This window comes from Balaenoptera physalus, assembly GCF_965194825.1.
Source record: "Balaenoptera physalus genome assembly, chromosome: 3".
NCBI lineage: Eukaryota > Metazoa > Chordata > Mammalia > Artiodactyla > Balaenopteridae > Balaenoptera > Balaenoptera physalus.
Window position 1 is genome coordinate 2,796,047 of NC_138890.1, and position 20,089 is coordinate 2,816,135.

General features: G+C 45.3%; 3 protein-coding genes across 4 annotated transcripts in view; 1 reads left to right on the forward strand and 2 right to left on the reverse strand.

The window, feature by feature from the left end:
- Positions 1-20,089, forward strand: part of LOC309656639 (uncharacterized protein) — a 208,396-nt gene that overhangs the window by 185,743 nt on the left and 2,564 nt on the right. The window lies entirely within an intron of this gene.
- The window catches only part of LOC309656627 (uncharacterized protein), a 79,232-nt gene that overhangs the window by 22,465 nt on the left and 36,678 nt on the right, over positions 1-20,089 (reverse strand). The window lies entirely within an intron of this gene.
- Positions 500-19,927, reverse strand: LOC309658139 (uncharacterized protein; the record flags this gene model as incomplete). The annotated part of the gene is made up of 6 exons (XM_082456382.1): positions 500-6,415; positions 6,806-6,986; positions 8,998-9,124; positions 16,932-17,158; positions 19,445-19,529; positions 19,799-19,927. The coding sequence occupies 6 exons, from the start codon at positions 19,925-19,927 to the stop codon at positions 5,308-5,310; spliced, it is 1,857 nt and encodes a 618-aa protein (XP_082312508.1). The 3' UTR covers positions 500-5,307.

Here is a 20,089-nt window from a genome sequence, read left to right on the forward strand (position 1 = left end):
TTGCAATCTATTTATTTGTTTTCAACTATTATGTTTCGATTAGTTTTGAAAATTTAATTAAATCAAGCTATTTTTTTTCCTGACAAATTTTGTAAGAGATAAAGTGAAGTTATTTGACTTTCGGTAAAGTTAAGCAAAAAAAAATTTTTTAACATCTTTATTGGAGTATAATTGCATTACGTTGTTGTGTTAGTTGCTGTTGTATAACAAGGTCAATCAGCTTACGTATACATTTATCCCCATATCCCCTCCCTCTTGCGTCTAAGTAAAATTTTTATATTTAATGCAGATAACTCTAAAGACATGCCTATTTTAATTAAACCAACAAATGCAAATTAGCTTCACTAGCGAATATTCTCCCAGATGACGTGAACCTGAAAAGCATTTTGGTTAGTTTCCACTACACTTCTGGGAATTTAATTTATATAAGTGCTTATTTTCTTTAAGGCAATTAAATAGAGCTCCTTTTAGAATATAAATTAATTTTGTCAATACCATCCAGAGGTAAAAAAACACCGTATCTTTAATGTACATTCATAGACATACACAAACACACAGATCCAGAGACCTTAGAAGACACTTTAAGGGTTTCTTGTTTTTCTAAGTTGAAAATAACCTTTCCCCCTTTCCTTTTACTTCTCATTACAAATACATCCCTGAAGTTTGTACTTTAAACATACGGCCTAGATTAGGAGTTAACATTTTTTATCTCAAAGGCACAGGGAAAGGATATAAATTCCTCTAAGAAGGACTTTGGCTTCCTAAGACCAATAACTTAAAAGCTTTTTGAGATAAATAGGGAAGGTTTTAGGATTGGTAAAAAGACATAGATATTGGATTGCCTCTACAGCTGTGTTTTTTTTTTTTTTTTTTTTGTAAGGTAAGTACAGTTGCTCTCAGTTCCTCAAAGAATTGGGTTGTACTGTAAATGATATCATGCGTTGCTCCACCTCTCCACCTTTGCTGGAATGTTCTTCTTTCCCCATGGGTACATTTAACTTAAGGTAAAAGGCCTAACGAAATTTTTTTCTTTCAGGCACTGCATATCAGCTTCTAATCTGGCCAAATTTCTGGTTTAAAGTTATTAAGCCCTTTCAAATGTCGTGTTAGGTTTCAGCCAGGAGAAGCAGTGAATATTTCTGGCAATATGAACAACGTCTTGGATTCAAGAAGTGTCCCCAAGGAGGTACAAAATATATTATCTTCACGATATCTAGAGTCACTCACAAAAGAGCCAAAGAAAGCACCATAAACTTGCATGTCCCAGGAAAGCAGAAAGCCCAGCCAAGTTCTTTTCCTTTTTCCTATTTATTTATTTATTTATTTACTTTTGGCTGAATTGGGTTTTCATTGCTGTGCGTGGGCTTTCTCTAGTTGTGGTAAGCAGGGGCCACTCCTCGTTGCAGTGCGTGGGCTTCTCATTATGGTGGCTTCTCTTGCTGTGGAGCACGGGCCTTAAGCACTTGGGCTTCAGTAGCTGTGGCATGTGGGCTCAGTAGTTGTGGATCGTGGGCTCTAGAGCGCAGACTCAGTAGTTGTGGCGCACGGGCTTAGTTGCTTCGCGACATGTGGGGTCTTCCCGGACCAGGGCTCGAACCGTGTCCCCTTCATTGGCAGGCGGATTCTTAACCACTGTGCCACCAAGGGAAGTCCCCCAGCCAAGTTCCTACGACATAAAACAAGACATGCAAGGAAGCAAATCTATCCCTGGGAGAAAAAGGACCAATAACCAGTTGGTATGGATTTTGGAAAGGAAAAGCCATGAAGTGTTATTTCCCTCTCTTGACTGGGCAGTACAGACAGAGATTTGGGAGTGCTGACTATGATAAGAATTTTCACCCTTAGCCGATTTTGCCAGTTTTTCCAGGATCGCATCTGCAGGTTCTGAGTGGGGTAGAAAGTGGAGAGTGTAGCTCTGATTTTTACTAGAACTTGTCTAGGGTTTTAAATTAATTTTAATTTTAGTTTCCCCTAGGCTGTTAAAGAGAATAATGCAGCAGTTTACCAGAAAATCTGAGTCTCATCAACTCTGGGAGGGATCCTCCTTTCAAGGTAGGTATGAGGATGTATATGAGGCTGTTAACTTGTTGGACTTTATGTTGCCTTTTATATCATTAATTTTTCATTACCTTTTTGCAAGGAAACTTTTAATGAAGGTATTTTTGGAATTTTGAAGTCTTTTGGGAGCTTCTGGGTGCCAATTAAAGTAAGTATCCCATTCTGTTTGTTTCATTTGGGAACTCTTGAATGCACCTCTGAAATGATCTTATCCAATTAGAGAGGTTCTTCTAATGGGCATTGCAATTCCCTTGGGGGCTGACAGCAGTTATGTAGGACCCTAGTCTGTTAGGTTAGGTGCAACCCACATTTCAGTCTGGCCATGTTTTGGGGCCCCCAACATGACAGTTACCAAGCCAAGTTCTCAGGAAACAAAACAAGCTTAGCAAGATTTTGCCATTATTACAAATACCTACAGCTTCTGGGACCACAGTTCTTAGATATTAAAAAAAAGCAAGTGTGCCAGAAGGGGATACACTTGACTCTTTAGCTTTTAAGGATCCCATTGTATTACTGTTTTTATATTTTTAGCTAAGCTTTTGGGTCTCTCGAGACAATCTGATACCTAAAAGGGACATAATGCTGGGTTGGAAGTTGTGTGATGTATTACGCTGTACCTCATTGCATGAAAATTAATCTTCTTGAGGTTTGAGGGTGACCCAGTATCAATCTAACCCATTTTGTAACCAACTTAACCTAAAATGGGTGTCTGAGTTAGGTGGCAAGTGCTTTAACAGCATTGAAATTTGCATCCCTTGCCCAACTTTTGTGGCTATGGCTTCTGAAATTCCCATGTAGCAAATAGTCTTTACCTCATGTGCACATTAACAGCATCCAATGGTAACCAAGGAAATGGAGCTGTGGACACCAGTAGCAACCAAAGAACTAGAGACAGGGACAGGATTAAACCAGCAGACCTCACAGATGGGCACTGTGGACTCATTCCTAACAAATGGAGAACTGCAGTTGCCATCAGCAGGTCCCAATGTGGACTCTGGGGGAAAATTCCAATACATAGGGAACTATACACTAAACCACCAGCAGATCCCAGTAAGGAAACTGGGAACAGAACCAAGGGCTGGGGCTTAGAAATTACTGCAGACTTCCCGAGAAAAGGCCCCGTGTGCACCACCAGCAATTTCTGTGTAAACTTGGACTAGGGAAAGGGCTGACCCAGCAGACCTCAACAAATGGGGACTGTGGACTCGGGGCTCCACATGGTTGGGGAACTGCAAGCTGCCACTAACAGTCCCCATGTGGATCCCGGGACAGAAAAAAAGTTGGGATTTTCCAAACACCTGGAAATTACAAACTGAGAAGCCAAGTAGAGTGGGAAGCTCAATGTGAAGAGAGTGGAGATCTGAACCAGGAGGAACTTACCCATGGCCCTCAGAGACAATGAGAAAGATATTGAACTCAAAAGCGTTCCCTCGTACCGTACCTGTGTTTCTCATTGTCCCCAAATGCCAAACATGTGTCTGGTTGGGGGCTGTTCCACATGGGCAGAGCCAGAAGTCAGAAAATGGTGCTGGAACTCAGGCCTACCAGGTTGCCATGCATCTCCGTCTCCTAATGGTACAGAAGACCCGAGAATCATGGCTTCCTCACTTCTGCTTTCTGGACTTCACACATCTTTTTTATTTATTTATTTACTTTTGTTTGCATTGGGTCTTCGTTGCTGCACGCGGACTTTCTCTAGTTGCGGCGAGTGGGGGCTACTCTTCCTTGCGGTGCGCGGGCTTCTCATTGCACTGGCTTCTCTTGTTGCAGAGCACGGGCTCTAGGTGCGCGGGTTTCAGTAGGTGTGACACACAGGGTCAGTAGTTGTGGCTCATGGGCTCTAGAGTGCAGGCTCAGTAGTTGTGGCACACGGGCTTAGTTGCTCCGCGGCATGTGGAATCTTCCTGGACCAGGGCTTGAACCCGTGTTCCCTGCATTGGCAGGCGGATTCTTAACCACTGCACCACCAGGGAAGCCCTGGACCTCACGCATCTTTTTCTTCCCTACACTTTAACTCAGAACCACTAACAAAAGGACTCTGGGATATATAGCTTCCCACCTTGCCCAAGCTGACAACAAAATTCAGTAGAACCATCTGGATAGTAGCTTTCAACTTCACACCAACAAGTCGCTCTTCTTAACTCAATGTTTCATGTGCAATTTCCACCCAAGATCATGGACAATGAAGAGAGGCCAAATTAATAAACATAATCAGATAAGACAGAAGGTCTTCCAAGACCTTCCACAATTACTAATTTCTGTGAGGAACACAGATATGGTATCCACTAGCAACAAACATGGAAGACACACCTTTCAGTAATATAAACTAAGGGGAGCATAAATACTGAATCAGAAAATTCCAGTATCGTTCAGGAACCAGAAAAGACATTTCAACAACACAGGTCTCACATCATGATCACATATTAGGAACATAAAGCAAAGTAAGAATCAAAAATATTTTCATCTAGGGGCTTCCCTGGTGGCATAGTGCTTAAGAATTCTCTTGCCAATGCAGGGGACACAGGTTCGAGCCCTGGTCAGGGAAGATCCCACATGCCATGGAGCAACTAAGCCTGTGTACCACAACTACTGAGCCTGCACTCTAGAGCCCACGAGCCACAACTACTGAAGCCCGTGCACCTAGAGCCCGTGCTGTGCGATAAGAGAAGCCACTGCAATGAGAAGCCCGCGTGCTGCAACGAAGAGTAGCCCCCACTTGCCGCAACTAGAGAAAGCCTGCGCGCAGCAATGAAGACCCAACGCAGCCAAAAATATATAAAATAAATAAGTTCATTAAAAAAATTTTTTTTTCGTCTAAACTCATACCATGTTGCACATGAAAAAAACCACAAACCAAAAAGACTTTCACTCTGGGTTCAAAAGACACTGTAATGGAATTGAGACAAGTATTATATGACTGTATAACTATTTAAAGTCCAAGATAACAAAACATAAGTAGTAAAGATGATGGGAACATAGAGGCATGGTTATTATCTTAAGTGTTCAGATCAGTTAACATGAGCTAGAAATTAATACACTGGGATTCCTATTCAGGATGAGGCACTTAAAAAGAAAAATCATATTTATTTCCATGAAAAAATTTTCTCTCTACCCTGAGTTTTCAAGTATAAAGTAAGTGAAGTGCTGAAGGTTTCCCCACATTCTTTCCATTCATAATGTTTCTCTCCTGTGACTGCTCCATTTATAAGATTTTAAGGGAGAATGAAGGCTTTCCCATAGTTTTTATATTCAGAATTTTTCGCCAGTGTGTGTCTTCATGTGTCTTTGCAGGGATATGAGACACCTATAGGCTTTTTCACACTGCTGACATTCATATGGCTTCCCTTCACTGTGGGTTAGCATGTGTCCTTGCAGGGATCTGGGATACCTGAAGGCTTTCCCACACTGCTGACACTGATAGGGCTTCTCTTCACTGTGTGTTTTCATATGTTCTCGAAGGGATGAGGAAGTAATGAATGCTTTCCCACATTCTGTACATTCATAAGGTTTTACTCCACTGTGTGTTTTCACATGTTTTCTAAAGTATTTGGGACAACTGTAAGATTTCCCACATTCCTTACACACATAAGGTTTCTCTCCAGTGTGGATCCTCACATGTCCTTGCAGGGATTTGAGATAGGGGAAGGCTTTGCCGCACTGCTTGCATTCATAGGGTTTTTCTCCACTGTGTGTTCTCATGTGTTCTCGAAGATAAGTGCACCAACTGAAAGCTTTGCCACACTGCTTACATTCATAGGGTTTCTCTCCAGTGTGCATTCTCACATGTTCTCGGAAGTGTGAGATGCGAGTGAAAGCCTTCCCACATTCTTTACATTCATAGGGTTTCTCTCCAGTGTGAGTTCTCACATGCCGTGCAAGTTGGCAATAATAACTGAAGGATTTCCCACATACTTCACACATGTGGATTTTCTGTCCATAGTGACCTCTCTCATGTTCCTGAAAAGATGAGGGACAAGTGAGAGCTTTTCCAGACTTCTTACACTCTAAAGACTGTTTACTACTGTCACTCTTCACGCATCTCTTAGATGCTCTCCCAGCATCCTGATGTTTTTCGGGTTTCTCTACAATGTCTGTTTCCCTGGGAGGGCTTAGGCACGAGATACAGCTGCAGGCTTGCCCACATTCTTCACATGGATAATGTTTGTGTCCAGGGTGAGATCTTTGCTGATTCTTCTGGAAAGAATGATCCCTGAAGGCTTTTCCACACTTAATGCATTGATGGGGCTGAATTCCAGTCCAGTAACTCTTATGCACAGTAAGATCTATAATCTGGTTCTGGGTTTCTAGACATTGATGACCTTGTTTACCTTCACAGAGACTCTCCACCAAATTATTTCTGTTCAAAATAGGAAGCACAGTATTAGGGATTAGTGATTTGTTGATGGTTATTCATTATTATTTTGACTACACATTTGCCATTTTCAATGAATGGGCATGTTTTCAGCACTCTCTGCATTGTAACAAAGTGCAACAAGTTTAATGCTCCGGCTGAGGGCTCCAGCAGAGCCGTAACTTTCAGTGTTTTTTACATACGAGGTTTCCTGACCAGTGTTTCCTACTGAATTAAGTTTTAGGTGCTCCATATCTACATCACATTTATAAAAGTAGTTTTGTAAGAATTCTGTGAATAGACAATTGTTTAGCTAAGTTTACACTTTTTCTTTAATTTCAAGTGAGTCTAATACTCTGCCGAGATTCCCCTTCCCCTTGTGGGAGTGCCACTCACCTCAAATGCCTCTCCTGAGTTAGATGCTGATCTTGCATGTTATGAAATGCCCAGTTTTCTCCCAAAAAAGACCTGGAATCATTTCTTGTGAATCTTACTACTTTCTCTTCACTGCATAGTCCAGTCTCCAAAATATCCCAATGAGCACTTGATCTACTCGTTTTAACTTGAGAGCAAGAACCTGCAATAATTGGTAACATAATTAAATCCATGGGAAAGAAATGGTGGGATAAAGGAAAGAAAAGAGACCACATGTAGATTTCTTTCCATAGACTAATTCAAAAATGTAAAATAATTTTATAAAGGAAGGAAGAAGATGTGTGATATTGTGATTTATCAGAAATATATGTGTGTGTGTGTATATATATATTTGGTCATTCTGATGACCAACATATATTTCTCAGATAAATTGGGTCCTTATCCACAGTTTCCTGCTCGGGGATCCTAAAACCCTTGGAATTTCCTGAGCAGTAAAAGCAATGGAATAATATGTGGTCTCTTGTGCTCATTTCCAGAAAATGCTTCAGGATCAGAAAGGTGAAATAGGTGTCTTGTTATTCATAAAAAGCCCTTTCCATCCCAATTGGGTTTATATTAATGAAAGAAATTGTTGGAAAGAACTGAAGTATGGGGGCTGGTTGCCAATGGAGACACCATGTGATTAAAGGGTTGAAAGTTTCAGTCCCACCCACACCCCCAGACACCCCAACACCTCTGGGGATGGGGGAGGGGCTAGAGATCAAATCCACTGCCAATGGCCAATGATTTCATCAACCATGCCTATGTAATGAAGGCATGAAAAAAAAGTTCAGAGAGCTTCTGGGTTGATGAACACGTGGAGATGTGGGGAGACTGGCATCTGGAGAGGCACAGGAACTCCTTTTCAAAATCTTACCCTATGCATCTCTTACATCTGGCTGTTCCTGAATTATATCCTTTTAAAATGAACCTGTGATCTAGTAAGTAGTATGTTTCTCTGAGTTCTGTAAGCTACACTAATAAACTAGTTGAACCCAAGGAGAGGGTCATGGGAACCTCTGATTTATAGCCAGTTGGTCAGGAGGACAGGTAAAAGCCTGGACTTAAGATTGGCATCTGAAGTGGGGGAATATGGAGTAAGTCTTGAAGGACTGAACCCTTAAGCAGTGGAATCTGTGGCTATCACTGGGTAGACGATGTCAGGATTGAGTTGAATTCTATGATGTGCTGCTGGTCCAATAATTGTTTGTTGGTGTGAGGTGCCTTAACACACGTGCACGCGTGCACACACACACATTGGAATTGGGTTCAAACCAAAATTAACACACAAAGAAAAACTCTGAGGACCTCAGCTATTTGGAACTTTAGCCATCATAGGGAAAATGAGTCACAACGGCAGACTGTTCACTAAGAAATACTTCAGAAGAGATACTTCACAGAAGCAAAGTAGGCAGGAACCGGGCAAAATGCACACTCCCAAATGCTCCCTTCGTAAGAGGAGCTACAAAAAGACTTCCCAAGTGGGCAAAGATGGATGAAAAGTCCAACAGGGAAGCCAGGTTAATGACAAAAGTCACCTTCTCAAAGACCGAGTCATGTTTCTAACAGTTATGTCCAAATATCTCTCCCTGATCCAGAACCTGCTCCTCCCAAGAGGTGTGCCCTCCTGGTGACCGCAGGCACAGAGGCCCTAGAGGAAGCCTATCTCCACTGACCCAGCTGCAACTGGGAGATCGGATGGTGCCTGGCTGCTGTTCTGCTCGTGGAGAAAAGCTCCTTATGGGGAGGATGGAGGACAACAAGCCCTCCAGGAGATAGGCCGATTCTCTGGTCCTCATGTCATTGAGGATGGGTGAGTTTGGGTTTAACTGCAGCAAGATTATCAGGTCAAATGTGTACTGATCACAGTGTAACTTTCACAGGGTGAAAACCATAACGCCGCTCTCACTGCCCCAAAGTGACACTGGAGACCACGTTCACATTTATACAATTAGGGAGCCTCAGGATTCTGATCAAGAGTAATAAAAATCAATTCAATATAGAAATATTTATGGTCATGGAAAAGCTATTTGACTCTAGGTAGGTTCTATAAAGGTGGGGACCACGTCTGCCTGTTTTTCAACATATTCCTATTCCTTGGTTCCAGTAAGAAAGAACATTGTAAGAAATATTTGTTCCCTAAAGACTAAGTGCAGGGAGGAAGCCATCCTCACCCACAGAGGCCAGGTTCCTGAAGGTCTCCAGCATCACGTCTCTGTAGAGCTTCCTCTGAGGCGGGTCCAGCAAAGCCCACTCCTCTGCGGTGAAGTTCACAGCCACGTCCTCAAAGACCACCGAGTCCTGAAACAGCCACAGGTTCCATGTCAGCAAGGCTCCCTTTTCACCCCCGTGTGTGGGAGGATGGGGAGGCCAACAGTCAGGAACCGGACTCAATTCCTAGGACTCCTGAGCTTACACTCTTGTGGGAAATGAACACACACAAGCCAATCAAATGCATTTTACTCAGTGATGGTAAGTGCTGGAAACTGAAGCAACGTGTAACAGCAATACCTGATAAACACTCATGCACACATAATGAAAAAGAACGGTTTTTACTGAGATAGAGCAGACTGTGAGGTATGACACATATTGAAAATGAAATCATCATTCAGATGACATGGAAATGGACACTTGGCCTGCTCATAAGTTATTTCCTTGAACCTCCTAGAACCAGAGCAGACTGTCAGGAGGTCGTGAACACTGATTTTCCAGGGATGCTGAATCTGAACAACTCTCGCCTGGACTGAACAGCATGTAAAAGCCTGGGCCAGTCCCGTCATATCCGACAGAGGTAGAGATACGAACCCCCTGCCAGGATGAGGCGGACACCGAGGGCACAGACGCAGGCCAGGGCCCAGGGCCTGGGACACCTGTGGGGTAAGAGGAAGCCTGGTTCCGGAGGGATCTGTCAAGCCAGCAAGGCCTCTCAGATAAATAATCAAGAAATCAAGAATAATGCCCCACGAAGAAGAGTCACAGAAAGATCTGATGGCATTAGAGCCAAAGATGACTTTAACACAGAGAAATATCACCGAGTTAATGTTTTTAGGACAATATGGTATGACTCTACACCCTTGAAATATAAAGCAAACTATCTTTATCAATTAGAATTTTAATTAAAAATATATTCCGAAAATTGAAATGATAAAATATTCCAACTACATCAGCTACAAAGAAGGCAAGGCTACCTTACCCGGGGCTGCAACTGGGGTTTGCTAATCACACACCTGAAAATATGAGACATTAGTCATCAGGGAAATGCAATGAAAACTACAAGCAGATACCTCTTCCTACCCACTAGGAAGGGTATAAGACAGACAAGCAGATGCTGGCGAGGATGTGGGAAAGTTGAAACCTTACACACTGCTGGTGGGAAGGTAAAATGAAGCCACTTTGGAAGACAGTCCAGCAGATCCTCAAAATGATAAACACAGTGTCACCATATAACACAACAATTCCACCCTAGGTATCTATCTACCCAAGAGAGGCGAAAGCAAACACCAACACAAAAACTAATACACAGGGACTTCCCTGGTGGTCCAGTGGTTAAGAATACGCCTTCCAATGCAAGGGACGCAGGCTCGATCCCTGGTCGGGGAACTAAGATCCCACACACCGCGGGGCAACTAAGTCCGTGCGCTGCAACGAAGAAGAGCCAACGTGCTGCAACTAAGACCTGATGCAGCCAAATAAATAAATAAATATTTTAAAAACCCCAAAAACTAATACACAGATGTTTACAGCAGCATGATTCATGACAGCCAAAAAGTGGAAACAACTCAAAAGGTCATCAACTGATTTGGATAAGCACAGTAATCTCACAACGGAATACTATTTGCAACAAGAGGAATGAAGTACTAATCCACGACACAAAATCAATGAACTTTAAAAACATTAACAGGATTCACAAAAGCCCACAGGCAGTATCATATCATTTATGTGAAATGTACAGAATGAACAAATCTATAGAGATAGAAATTAGATTAATAACCTGCCTAGACCAAGGGCGGGCGGAGGCTTGGAATGAGTGGTGACTGCCAGCAGGTACAAGTTCTTCTGGGTGATAAAAATATCTAAAATTAGAATATGAGGACGGTTGCACAATCCAGTAAACATTCTAACACTTTTGAATTTTACAGTTTAAACCAGGAAACCTTACGGTTCATAAATTATACCTCAATAAAAACTGTTTAAAAAATAGATTCAGACTAGCTAAAAACATGTTCTTCTTAATCTAATGGCAGTTTTATTCAAAAGCAGCAGAACTTGGGCAAATAAAAGAATATGAATTGCCTAAGGAACAAAATTACAAACGTTTCAGAGATCCAGCAGGTTGAGGAGATATCACAAACCAATTGTCAAGGATGCAACACGTGCCCAGAGATGGAACTTGACGCATGATGTTCTATTTCTACAGGAGACGAAAATTCAGTCTGGTTTTCTTTCAAGGCTACAGGATGAAAACGGTGATTCCCCAAACTGCCTTAACAGAGATTTCCTGGAGAGAAGTAACGTCGCACACTCCACCATGTGTGAGCTGAAAGCAGAGTGGGCCAGTCACGTTCAACTTGGAACCGCCGTCACCTACAGACTGTTTCCACCCACCAAGGAGGGCTCCTGGAGAACAGTCCTCCCAATACCCTGCACCATCCATAAGCCTGATCATCCTTGTTGAAACTCCTAAAACGGCCCCATCAAGAAAGAAAAAAGACAAAAAATAACCACTTTCAAAAGCCCAGAATGAAGAGCTGGCAGATAACACGGCTCGGCAAGAAGCAGCTCCTGAGGATGGGCTGAGTGGATGTGAAGCCTTTAAACATGACTGGCCCTAAAGGTGATGAATGATGCTCAGTCTTGGAGATGAGGAAAGACTATCTTTTCAAAAAGGAACTGGGCTCAAAATCTTTCATAGTCTTTCCTAGTATGGAGGGAGGTTTCCATAAAGCACAATTTTTGATACCTTTCTTGGGGGGGAAATGTTGCAAGCTGCCAGTTCATAAAAGATGTAGTTCTAGTACACTATTTCCACGCACCTGCCTTAACAACAAATGAACAGGTCACTCTTCAGTATACTTTATGGAGCCTGTTGAGCTTTGAAAATGGACAAATATGGTAAATAATAAATAATTAGTATTAAGTTAAATGATCTTACTCTAGTAAACGTGATTTTTTTTTTAAGGAGTATGAAGTGCTTTTCAAACTCTTATCCCAATGGAGCAAAATACCGATGAACAATTATTCCCCCGCAGGATCCATAATAATGGAATCTCATCTTTAGTTAAGTCTTCATCTCGTCTATCTTCTTATCACCGAAGCATAAATTTCTTGAGAGCAACTAATGTACCAGTCTTGGGACTTTATACATTACCCTCTTCTAATTCCTTCCTACTGTTCAACGGGGAACTGCTCCTCTCTAGTAAATAGATATCTGTGTACACCGTTGGGCTGCTATGGGTCAAGAAGTGCTTCATCGTGAGAGCTTTCAGGGTGTATGGAATGAGAGAATATAAAAAACAAATCTGCCCAATGCATTTGAGCAGAAGTGCTGGTTCCCATTTAAAGCCTGTCTCTCTGCTGCATATACCAGGATGGGGGCAAAAGATGCCTTAATATGTCACGTGGCACGTGTCATGTGCTGGAGACAATGGCATATGCTTAGTGCCTGTTTATCTTCTCTTCTGTGTTTTTAGTATTGGATGACTGAGGTCTTCTGAATGGTTTATCATAAAACCACATTTCAACTCTTGCTTCTGCTCAGAGAGTCTTTTCAAATATCCAAATGTATTTCTCACCCTCATCTCTTGGTAATAATAGACATAGAAATCTCTCTAATGCTGACCTGCAGTACATGCTTGAGTTTTAAAATCATTAATAGAGAAAACTAATAGTGTCGTTTTACCAGGAAAAAATACATGCAGGCCTTGGCAACACTGTGGGTTTAATTCCAGAGCACCACAATAAAGGAAATATTGCAATAAAGTGAATTACACGAATTTTTTGGCTTCCCTGTACAGGTAAAAGTCACATAGTCTTTTAAGTGTTCAATAGACTTATGTCTAAAAAACCTTGTACATACATTAAAAAACACTATTGCTAAAAAATGCTGACCATCAATGAGCAAATACTCTTTGAAAATGGCACCCACAGACTTGCTCAGATGCAGGGTTGCACAACACCTTCAATTTGCAAACAACGCAGTATCTGCTAAGTGCAACAAAAACTGAAATGCAAGGGACTTCGCTGGTGGTCCAGTGGTAAAGAATCCGGCTTCCAATGCAGGGGACGCGGGTTGGATCCCTGGTGGGGGAACTAAGATCCCACATGCCGCAGGGCAAATAAGCCTGCGCGCCACAAGGAAGAGCCCACGCGCCGCAACAAAGATCCGTGTGCCACAACTAAGACCCGACGCAGCCAAATAATAATAAAACAAACAAACAAAAAACGACAATCAACAGACACCAACACCAAAATCACACATGGAATTATCTGACAAGGATTTTAAAGCCACTGAAAAGTACTTAAGTGAGTAATTACAAACACACCTGAAACAAATAAAAAATTGAAAGTCTCAGCAAAGAAAGAAAAGATATAAAGAAGAAACAAATGGATATTTTAGAACTGAAAAATATAATAACTGAACTAAAAAACTGGATGGTTTCAATACAGAATGAATAAGACAGAGGAAAGAATCAGTTAACTTGAAGGTAGAACATCAGAATTTACCCAATCTGAACAACAGAGAGAAAACAGACCAAAAAAAAAGTGAAAGAGCCTTAGTGACCTGTGGGACAAACACAAAAGATAAAACATTAGTATCACTGGAATCCCAGAAAGAGTTGAAAAAGGTATGCAATAGATAATTACTAGAAGAGGGACTTCCCTGGTGGTGCAGTGGATAGGACTCCGTGCTCCCAATGCAGGGGGCCCGGGTTCAATCCCCGGTCAGGGAACTAGATCCCACATGCATGCTGCAAGTAAGAGTTTGCATGCCACAACTAATGAGCCTGCCTGCTGCAACTAAGACCCAGTGCAACCAAATAAATATTTAAAAAATTACTCGAAGAATTATAGAAATGAAGAACAGATAAGTGGTTGTCAGAAGTTAGGGGTGAGGGGGAGAAGGAAGTGGGGTTTGTGTGACTATAAAGAGATAGCAGGAACTATCTTTATAGTGATAGAATAGTGCTGTATCTTGATTGTGGTGATGGCTATACACATGTACACATGATAAAACTGTACACACACATACACATACATATAAAATTGGTGAAATCTATAAAAACCAAACAACCCTACACTTTCAAGTAATGGAACAAAAAAGTCTTACATGCTTGCACACTGAGTCACAGGGCAGAACACTGTATCAAGGAGGAAACGAAAGGGAAGAGCAGTCAAGTGTGAGCCACTCAGATCAGCAGCGTGCTGCCCACGGTGCACAAGGAATCCCCGAGTCAGAAGGTCAAAGCCATCCAAGCTGGATGGGTACCCGCAGGGCAGGGGGAAGGACTGAGCTCCACCTCAGTGTAGAAATGCCCCCTCCTCTGGGCCTCAATTCTCACCCAGGAGGAAATGTTCAAGTTGAAGTTCTGACCCACAGAAACTCCCTAATTCATCGACCCTCTGAACAGCAGTTGAGCCCAAGGAGCCTTCCCCACATCTGACCTTCACAGACTCACTCAGGGTGCACACATCACACTCAATCCACCAACTCATTGAATGAGGCCAAAAGCAAAGGTCAAGAGACAGCCGAGGGCAGCACAACCTCAGAGGACAAACCGTCCCCAGCACTTCTGGAGCTGGATGCCCTGCCCCATGCTCGTGCCATCAACAGCTCCTTCTGTGGTGGTTCTCTGGTCTGGAGACCACCTGCAATGGGGGTGGGGGGTGGGGAGGCGGGGCGGGGCAAGACCCCAGGGCACCTTCCTTCACCTCCCTCACAGGCTCAGCTTGTCCCCGCCCCAGATGATGCACCTGCTTCAAGCACCGTGGGTCATTTACAGGACACAAAGACCCCTGTCTCAGTGTGTAAATGAGAACCTGCAGGATCACTGCTTCCTCCTGTGTTCATGGATAACGTAGGACAGGGAAATTCTAGGGCACTTTTATGGTTTGAGCAACTGGTTACTGCTCATCCCTTTCAGAAGACAGGCATCAGTTCACTAATAACCTCATGATGACAAGCTGTAACTCGTCTAATCAGAAGTAAGCAAGTCTCAATAGCCCTGGTCACATTGCACAGAATTTCCATTCATCTCTGTTGTCCAGGTAATAACAGTTAGTGGACCAGATTCAGACAGTGTCAGAACTCTGCACCCTGCATGGAAGAGTCATTACAATTTCTCTGAATCTTTTTACTCCATCTCTCCACCCATTTCACATGAAGGGGTGGGACTGCCTGCATTTCCTGAAATTCTAATGGAAGAGAAAACATTTTCTGTACTGAGACACTTCTCCCCAGAGGCATCTCTGGTTAAGGCCCAAAGGCCCAGAAGAATACAAGTCAGCAGGAAAGGGCAAAGACCTGAGATGCTTACTACCCTCACTAAGGAGAAGAAACCAGGCAGAAAGAACGCAGAATTTTACACTTGCTGAAACCGGAAGCTGGATTAGGGAAAGGAAGCTATTAGTGCCGAGCTGGACCCAGAGGAGGCAGCTCACAGGTGTCAGGGGACAATGCTGAACCCTCCCTGAGCCCTGTGCTCCTGGAAACTTCGATGGAAGGTGAAAGGACCCCCCACCCTTTGGTGTTTTGGAAGATGGCAGGCTGCAAGAAACCGCCCCCGTGCCCCACCTGACTCAGATAAGACTCATACGGAGGCCCCTTGTTTACCCAGGACAAGGCCAGACACAGTCCCCCGAAAGCCCCATCTCCACCTCATCAGTGATTGGTGGAACTGTTCCCCCCACTGACCAAGCAGAACACATGCTTGTTGGCCAAACTTTGGTTCAGCTCCTCTCCTTCCCCCTGACCTGGCCTCACCCCAGCCAGCCGACAGATCCCTAAGGACAGGCTGGCCTCAGGGATCTGCTAGCTGAGCATCTCACCTGGTCCCTCCTGGTGTTGTTTACTCCTCTGTATAAGAGAAAAACTCTCTTTGCCCAACTCTTGAGACACTTGCAGATCTTAGGTTCACATGTCTCCCTTCCTGCAGAGCCCCCTGTGCCTGGTGCAACAGACCCTTCTCCCCCCGCAGGAACTCATTTGAATAAAGGTCTCTTGTTGGAAAGTTTGTAATTTTTTTAATGCCACAGGGTTGACCTAGTGTTCTCAACGGCCCATGTGAAAATTTAAAAAGAGAAAACGCACTAAAAAGAAGTGTGGGTGGGTGCAGAAGGAAGCGCCTCACCCATTACCACTTGACATCAATTACAGGAAGAAATGTCAATTACAGTCCCCAACAGAAAAATTGAAAACACGAAAGAATCAACAATTACAGGCCTCAACAGAAAAAGATGTACATACATTGCATCTTCTCAAGAAACTGGCTACCCCAGCAACTAGCCAATGAGAAACCAGCATCAACCTGAATTCTCCATCTCTCCACGGACTTTACATCAATACAACCCCTCCCAACTCCCTCCTTTTTCTCCAATAAGTAAGTCTGTTGGACTTGCCTATGGCTTTTGCTATACCTTGTCTGTCCCGAATTGCAATTTTTTGCTGTTCCCAAATAAATCCATTTTTCCTAGTAAGTAACTTATTTTTAAGCTGAACATCCATTTTTTACCTAAACTTTACTCAGGCTTCTCTTCCCAAATGCCCCTGACTCTGGGTCACTCCCCGCTACACCTCCCAAACTGAGCATCACTGAGCTGCAGAGCAAATCCCCTCTCACCTGGGCCGAGGACGCCCTGACCACAGGACCTCTGGTTCTGTCAATCCGCCTTCCTCTCACCCTCCTCTCACAGAAGAGAAAAGCCCTTTGCTGTGTGGTTGGAGACGCTGGCACATCCCTGAGATCCGAGCTTCGGCCCTATCGCAACATTAATTGCAAAACACTCTCCCTGACCAACCCTGGACTTGACATTATCTGTCAGGTCCAGGGCGGGACCCCAGCGCCTGACCGCCCGCTCCAGGGGCTCGCCCCGTCCTCGCTCAGACACCCACCGGGACAGGGACTGGGTCGGAACTCACGGGATCCCACGTTGCGGTCGAGGGCGGACACCCGAGTTGGGATCCGAGACCCCACTCGAGGACTGGACAGGACCCCGGGACCGCGCGACGCGGTCGAGGGTGGAAACTAGGGTCCGGACCGGGGTCACGGAGTCCTATCCTGCTGCCGCTTCCGGCCAATTCGAACCAGCCCCAGACGGTCTCGGCGCCAGACCCACGCACTCACCATTTCAGCCCCTCTCCGCGCATTCAGGTCGTCCTCCCCGCGGCCCTGCAGCCCAACAGCTCCGGCAGGTTAGAACGACAGCGACGGGACACCTGAAGCCCCCTGAAGTAGTTGCGACGGAACACCAGGTCGGCTAAGAGCGACGTCACCACGTAAACCAATGCGCCCGCCCCCTTCTCTGATTGGATGAGGCTCCAAGACTTCGCACCTTAATTGGACGGGTCTCTGGGCACATCCCCTTTTTGGGCCCTGATTGACAACGGGTGCCGGCCTGGATTCTGAGCGAAGGGCGGGCTGTAGGTCACGTGACGGAGCAGGGCGGAACTGCGGGTGGGTGGCTTCAGCCCTTTACTGCCTGGCTTTCTATGGGGCGCCAGACCTGGCTGCCCTGGTGGACTCTAAGCCGAATGTACTCCTGGCCAGACAGATACAGCATCAGCCCACAGCTTGCAGTCCCCTTCTCCTGAACAGAAAAGTGCCACTCAGTTCCCCTCAGTGCCCCCTGTCCAGGGCTGCCCCTCTAAGTCCGGGAGCCAGGACAGCAGGGGACAAGTGTGAAGGGAAAATTAAAATGGAGTCAGTATTGCTAAGAGAGCGCTCTAAAATGGAGCCAGGAGGCCACTGAGGAAGTGGGACTTATGCAGGTCTCAGCCCAGATGGAATCTGAACTTTTGACCACTTACTGCCTTAACGCAGGCATCCAGAACATCTGCCCAATGACCCAGAAAATCAAGATACTTATTGGACCCTTCCCCTAAATAACTCGTGACAGCCTATTCCTTAAGGACAAATATTTCATTCCCTGTGTCAGTCTATCATAGCTCATGCCAGGCAACTTTAACAACCCTGTGGCTTTTCCTTTAATAAGTCTGTTACTCTTTCTCCTCCCTACAACACTTTCAGTGTTACGCTGTTGATGAAAAATTAATGAATATTCGATCTAAAAGAGAAAATAGAAAATTTTGTTTAAGCTTATGTGAGGATTATAACCCAGGAGACAGTCTCTCATAAAACTCAGAGGGCTGTTCCACTTACTAGAAGTCTAAGGCCATCATATACATTTTTGAGACAAAGGAGCATATATCAAAATGACACAATGACATCTCACATAAGGTTCACCAAAAATACATAGTCTAGATCTGCAGCAGATCAGCATGACCCCTGACAGGATTAGGAAAGGTATGTTATCTTGGAGTTACATTGCTGGTGGCAGAACGAGGAAAAAAATTTGATCTTTCTGGTGGAGCAGACATTCCTACCTTTGAGAAGGTCTGGTTAATGTATAATGCAGATGCACAATGCACATTAGGGAGGGCCCAATAGGGGCAGAGAGTAATGTTATGCTTAAATTTTCTTTCTTATGCCTCAAAACCATAAATTGTATTCCATCAACTCAAACCTGGGTCCCCCAAGTTGCAATTCCTAAGACCCCAAATAAAGCTCAATACTGATTACTGTTCCACATGAGACAGGAGGGCCTGCGGACCTCCTGAGTCAGGGGTTGGCCTGGGGGCAAGGTCACTGTGAATCTGTTCCCAGAGTACAAAGACACTCTGTGATGCTCCCTGCAGGTATTCAGGGGCCAGCCCCACTTTGACATTTTATCTTTGACACCAGGAGATCCGGCCCTCCTGCCCACACATTTGGGCTTGACCAAGTTCTCTGTGTCCTGTTTCTTACCCCACATCGACAGACTTCTCCCCACGGGTTCCTGGACGGGGTGTCGCCCCCACGTCTGAGCAACACTGAGGTTCCGAACAAGCCCCTGGTCAGCTTCTCCAGACAACAGGTGACCCAGGGAGCCCTGTCCAGTACAACCACGCTGGCCCCGCACTCGCCCAACTTCCCTCCTGCTCGCCCTCCTCACACAGAAAAGCCCTTTGCTGTGTGGTTGGAGACGCTGGCACATCTCTGAGATCCGAGCCTCGGCGCTATCGCAGCAGTATTTGCAATACAGTCTCCTTGACAAGTCCGCGCTTGACTTTATCTGTCAGGTCCAGGGCGGGTCCCCCGCGCCCCAGCGCCTAACGGCCCGCGTCGGGAGTAGTCCTGTCCTCCCTCCGACCCCCACGGGGCCAAAGACTCAGTCCGGACGCCCCGGACCCCGAGCAGTGACGGAGCAACACGGCAGGTCCTCAGCCCGCGGCCGAGGGGGAGACTCGGGTCGGGACTCCGGGGTGGATGGGACGCGGGGAGACCCTGGCCCGTCCGTCGCTTTCGGCAAGTTCCGGACCGTTCGAACCAGCCTTTTCCCTGTTAGGGCCCTGAGCGGTGCACTCACCATCTCTGCCTCCTTCCGGGTTCTCCGAAGCGTCCTCGGGGCGACCCTCCGACCTGGGCAGGTGAGGCCGACGAGGACGCGACACCTGAAGCCACAGAGGACAAGTTCGCACAAGAGCAGAAAAACTTCCGCGAGCTGGGAACGCGCGCGCCGCCCACCCTCTCCGGGGCCCGGGCTCTGATTGGACAGTAATCCTTGCCCCGCCCCTGCCCTGATGGACAGTCCTCCTAGTCCCACTCTATCCTGATTGCTGTTTGTCCGGACCCCAGTCGCCGCTGATTGGACAGTTCAACCAGACCCCGCCCCTGCCTCCGAATGACAGGCCACAGGGACACGCGTGGCTGATCCGCCCGCCTGGGAATTGGGCTCCATGCAGAACGAGCTCTGGGCGCGGCACACCCTGTGGCATCTGCTCGGTGGCTCCCCTGTGTCCTCCTCCTGCACCTGGAAGTCCAGACTCAGTTTCCCCGGGGATCGCTCCATATCCGGAATGAGGATGAGAAAATACGGGTCATAGGGCCTTGTTGATGGAAATAAAAAATAAACGATCTATAATAGGAATAGAAAAGTCTTTTGAGCCAAACTGAAGACTAGAGCCCTTAAGACGGCCTCTCAGATAACTCAGAGGACCTGCTCAGGAGAAGC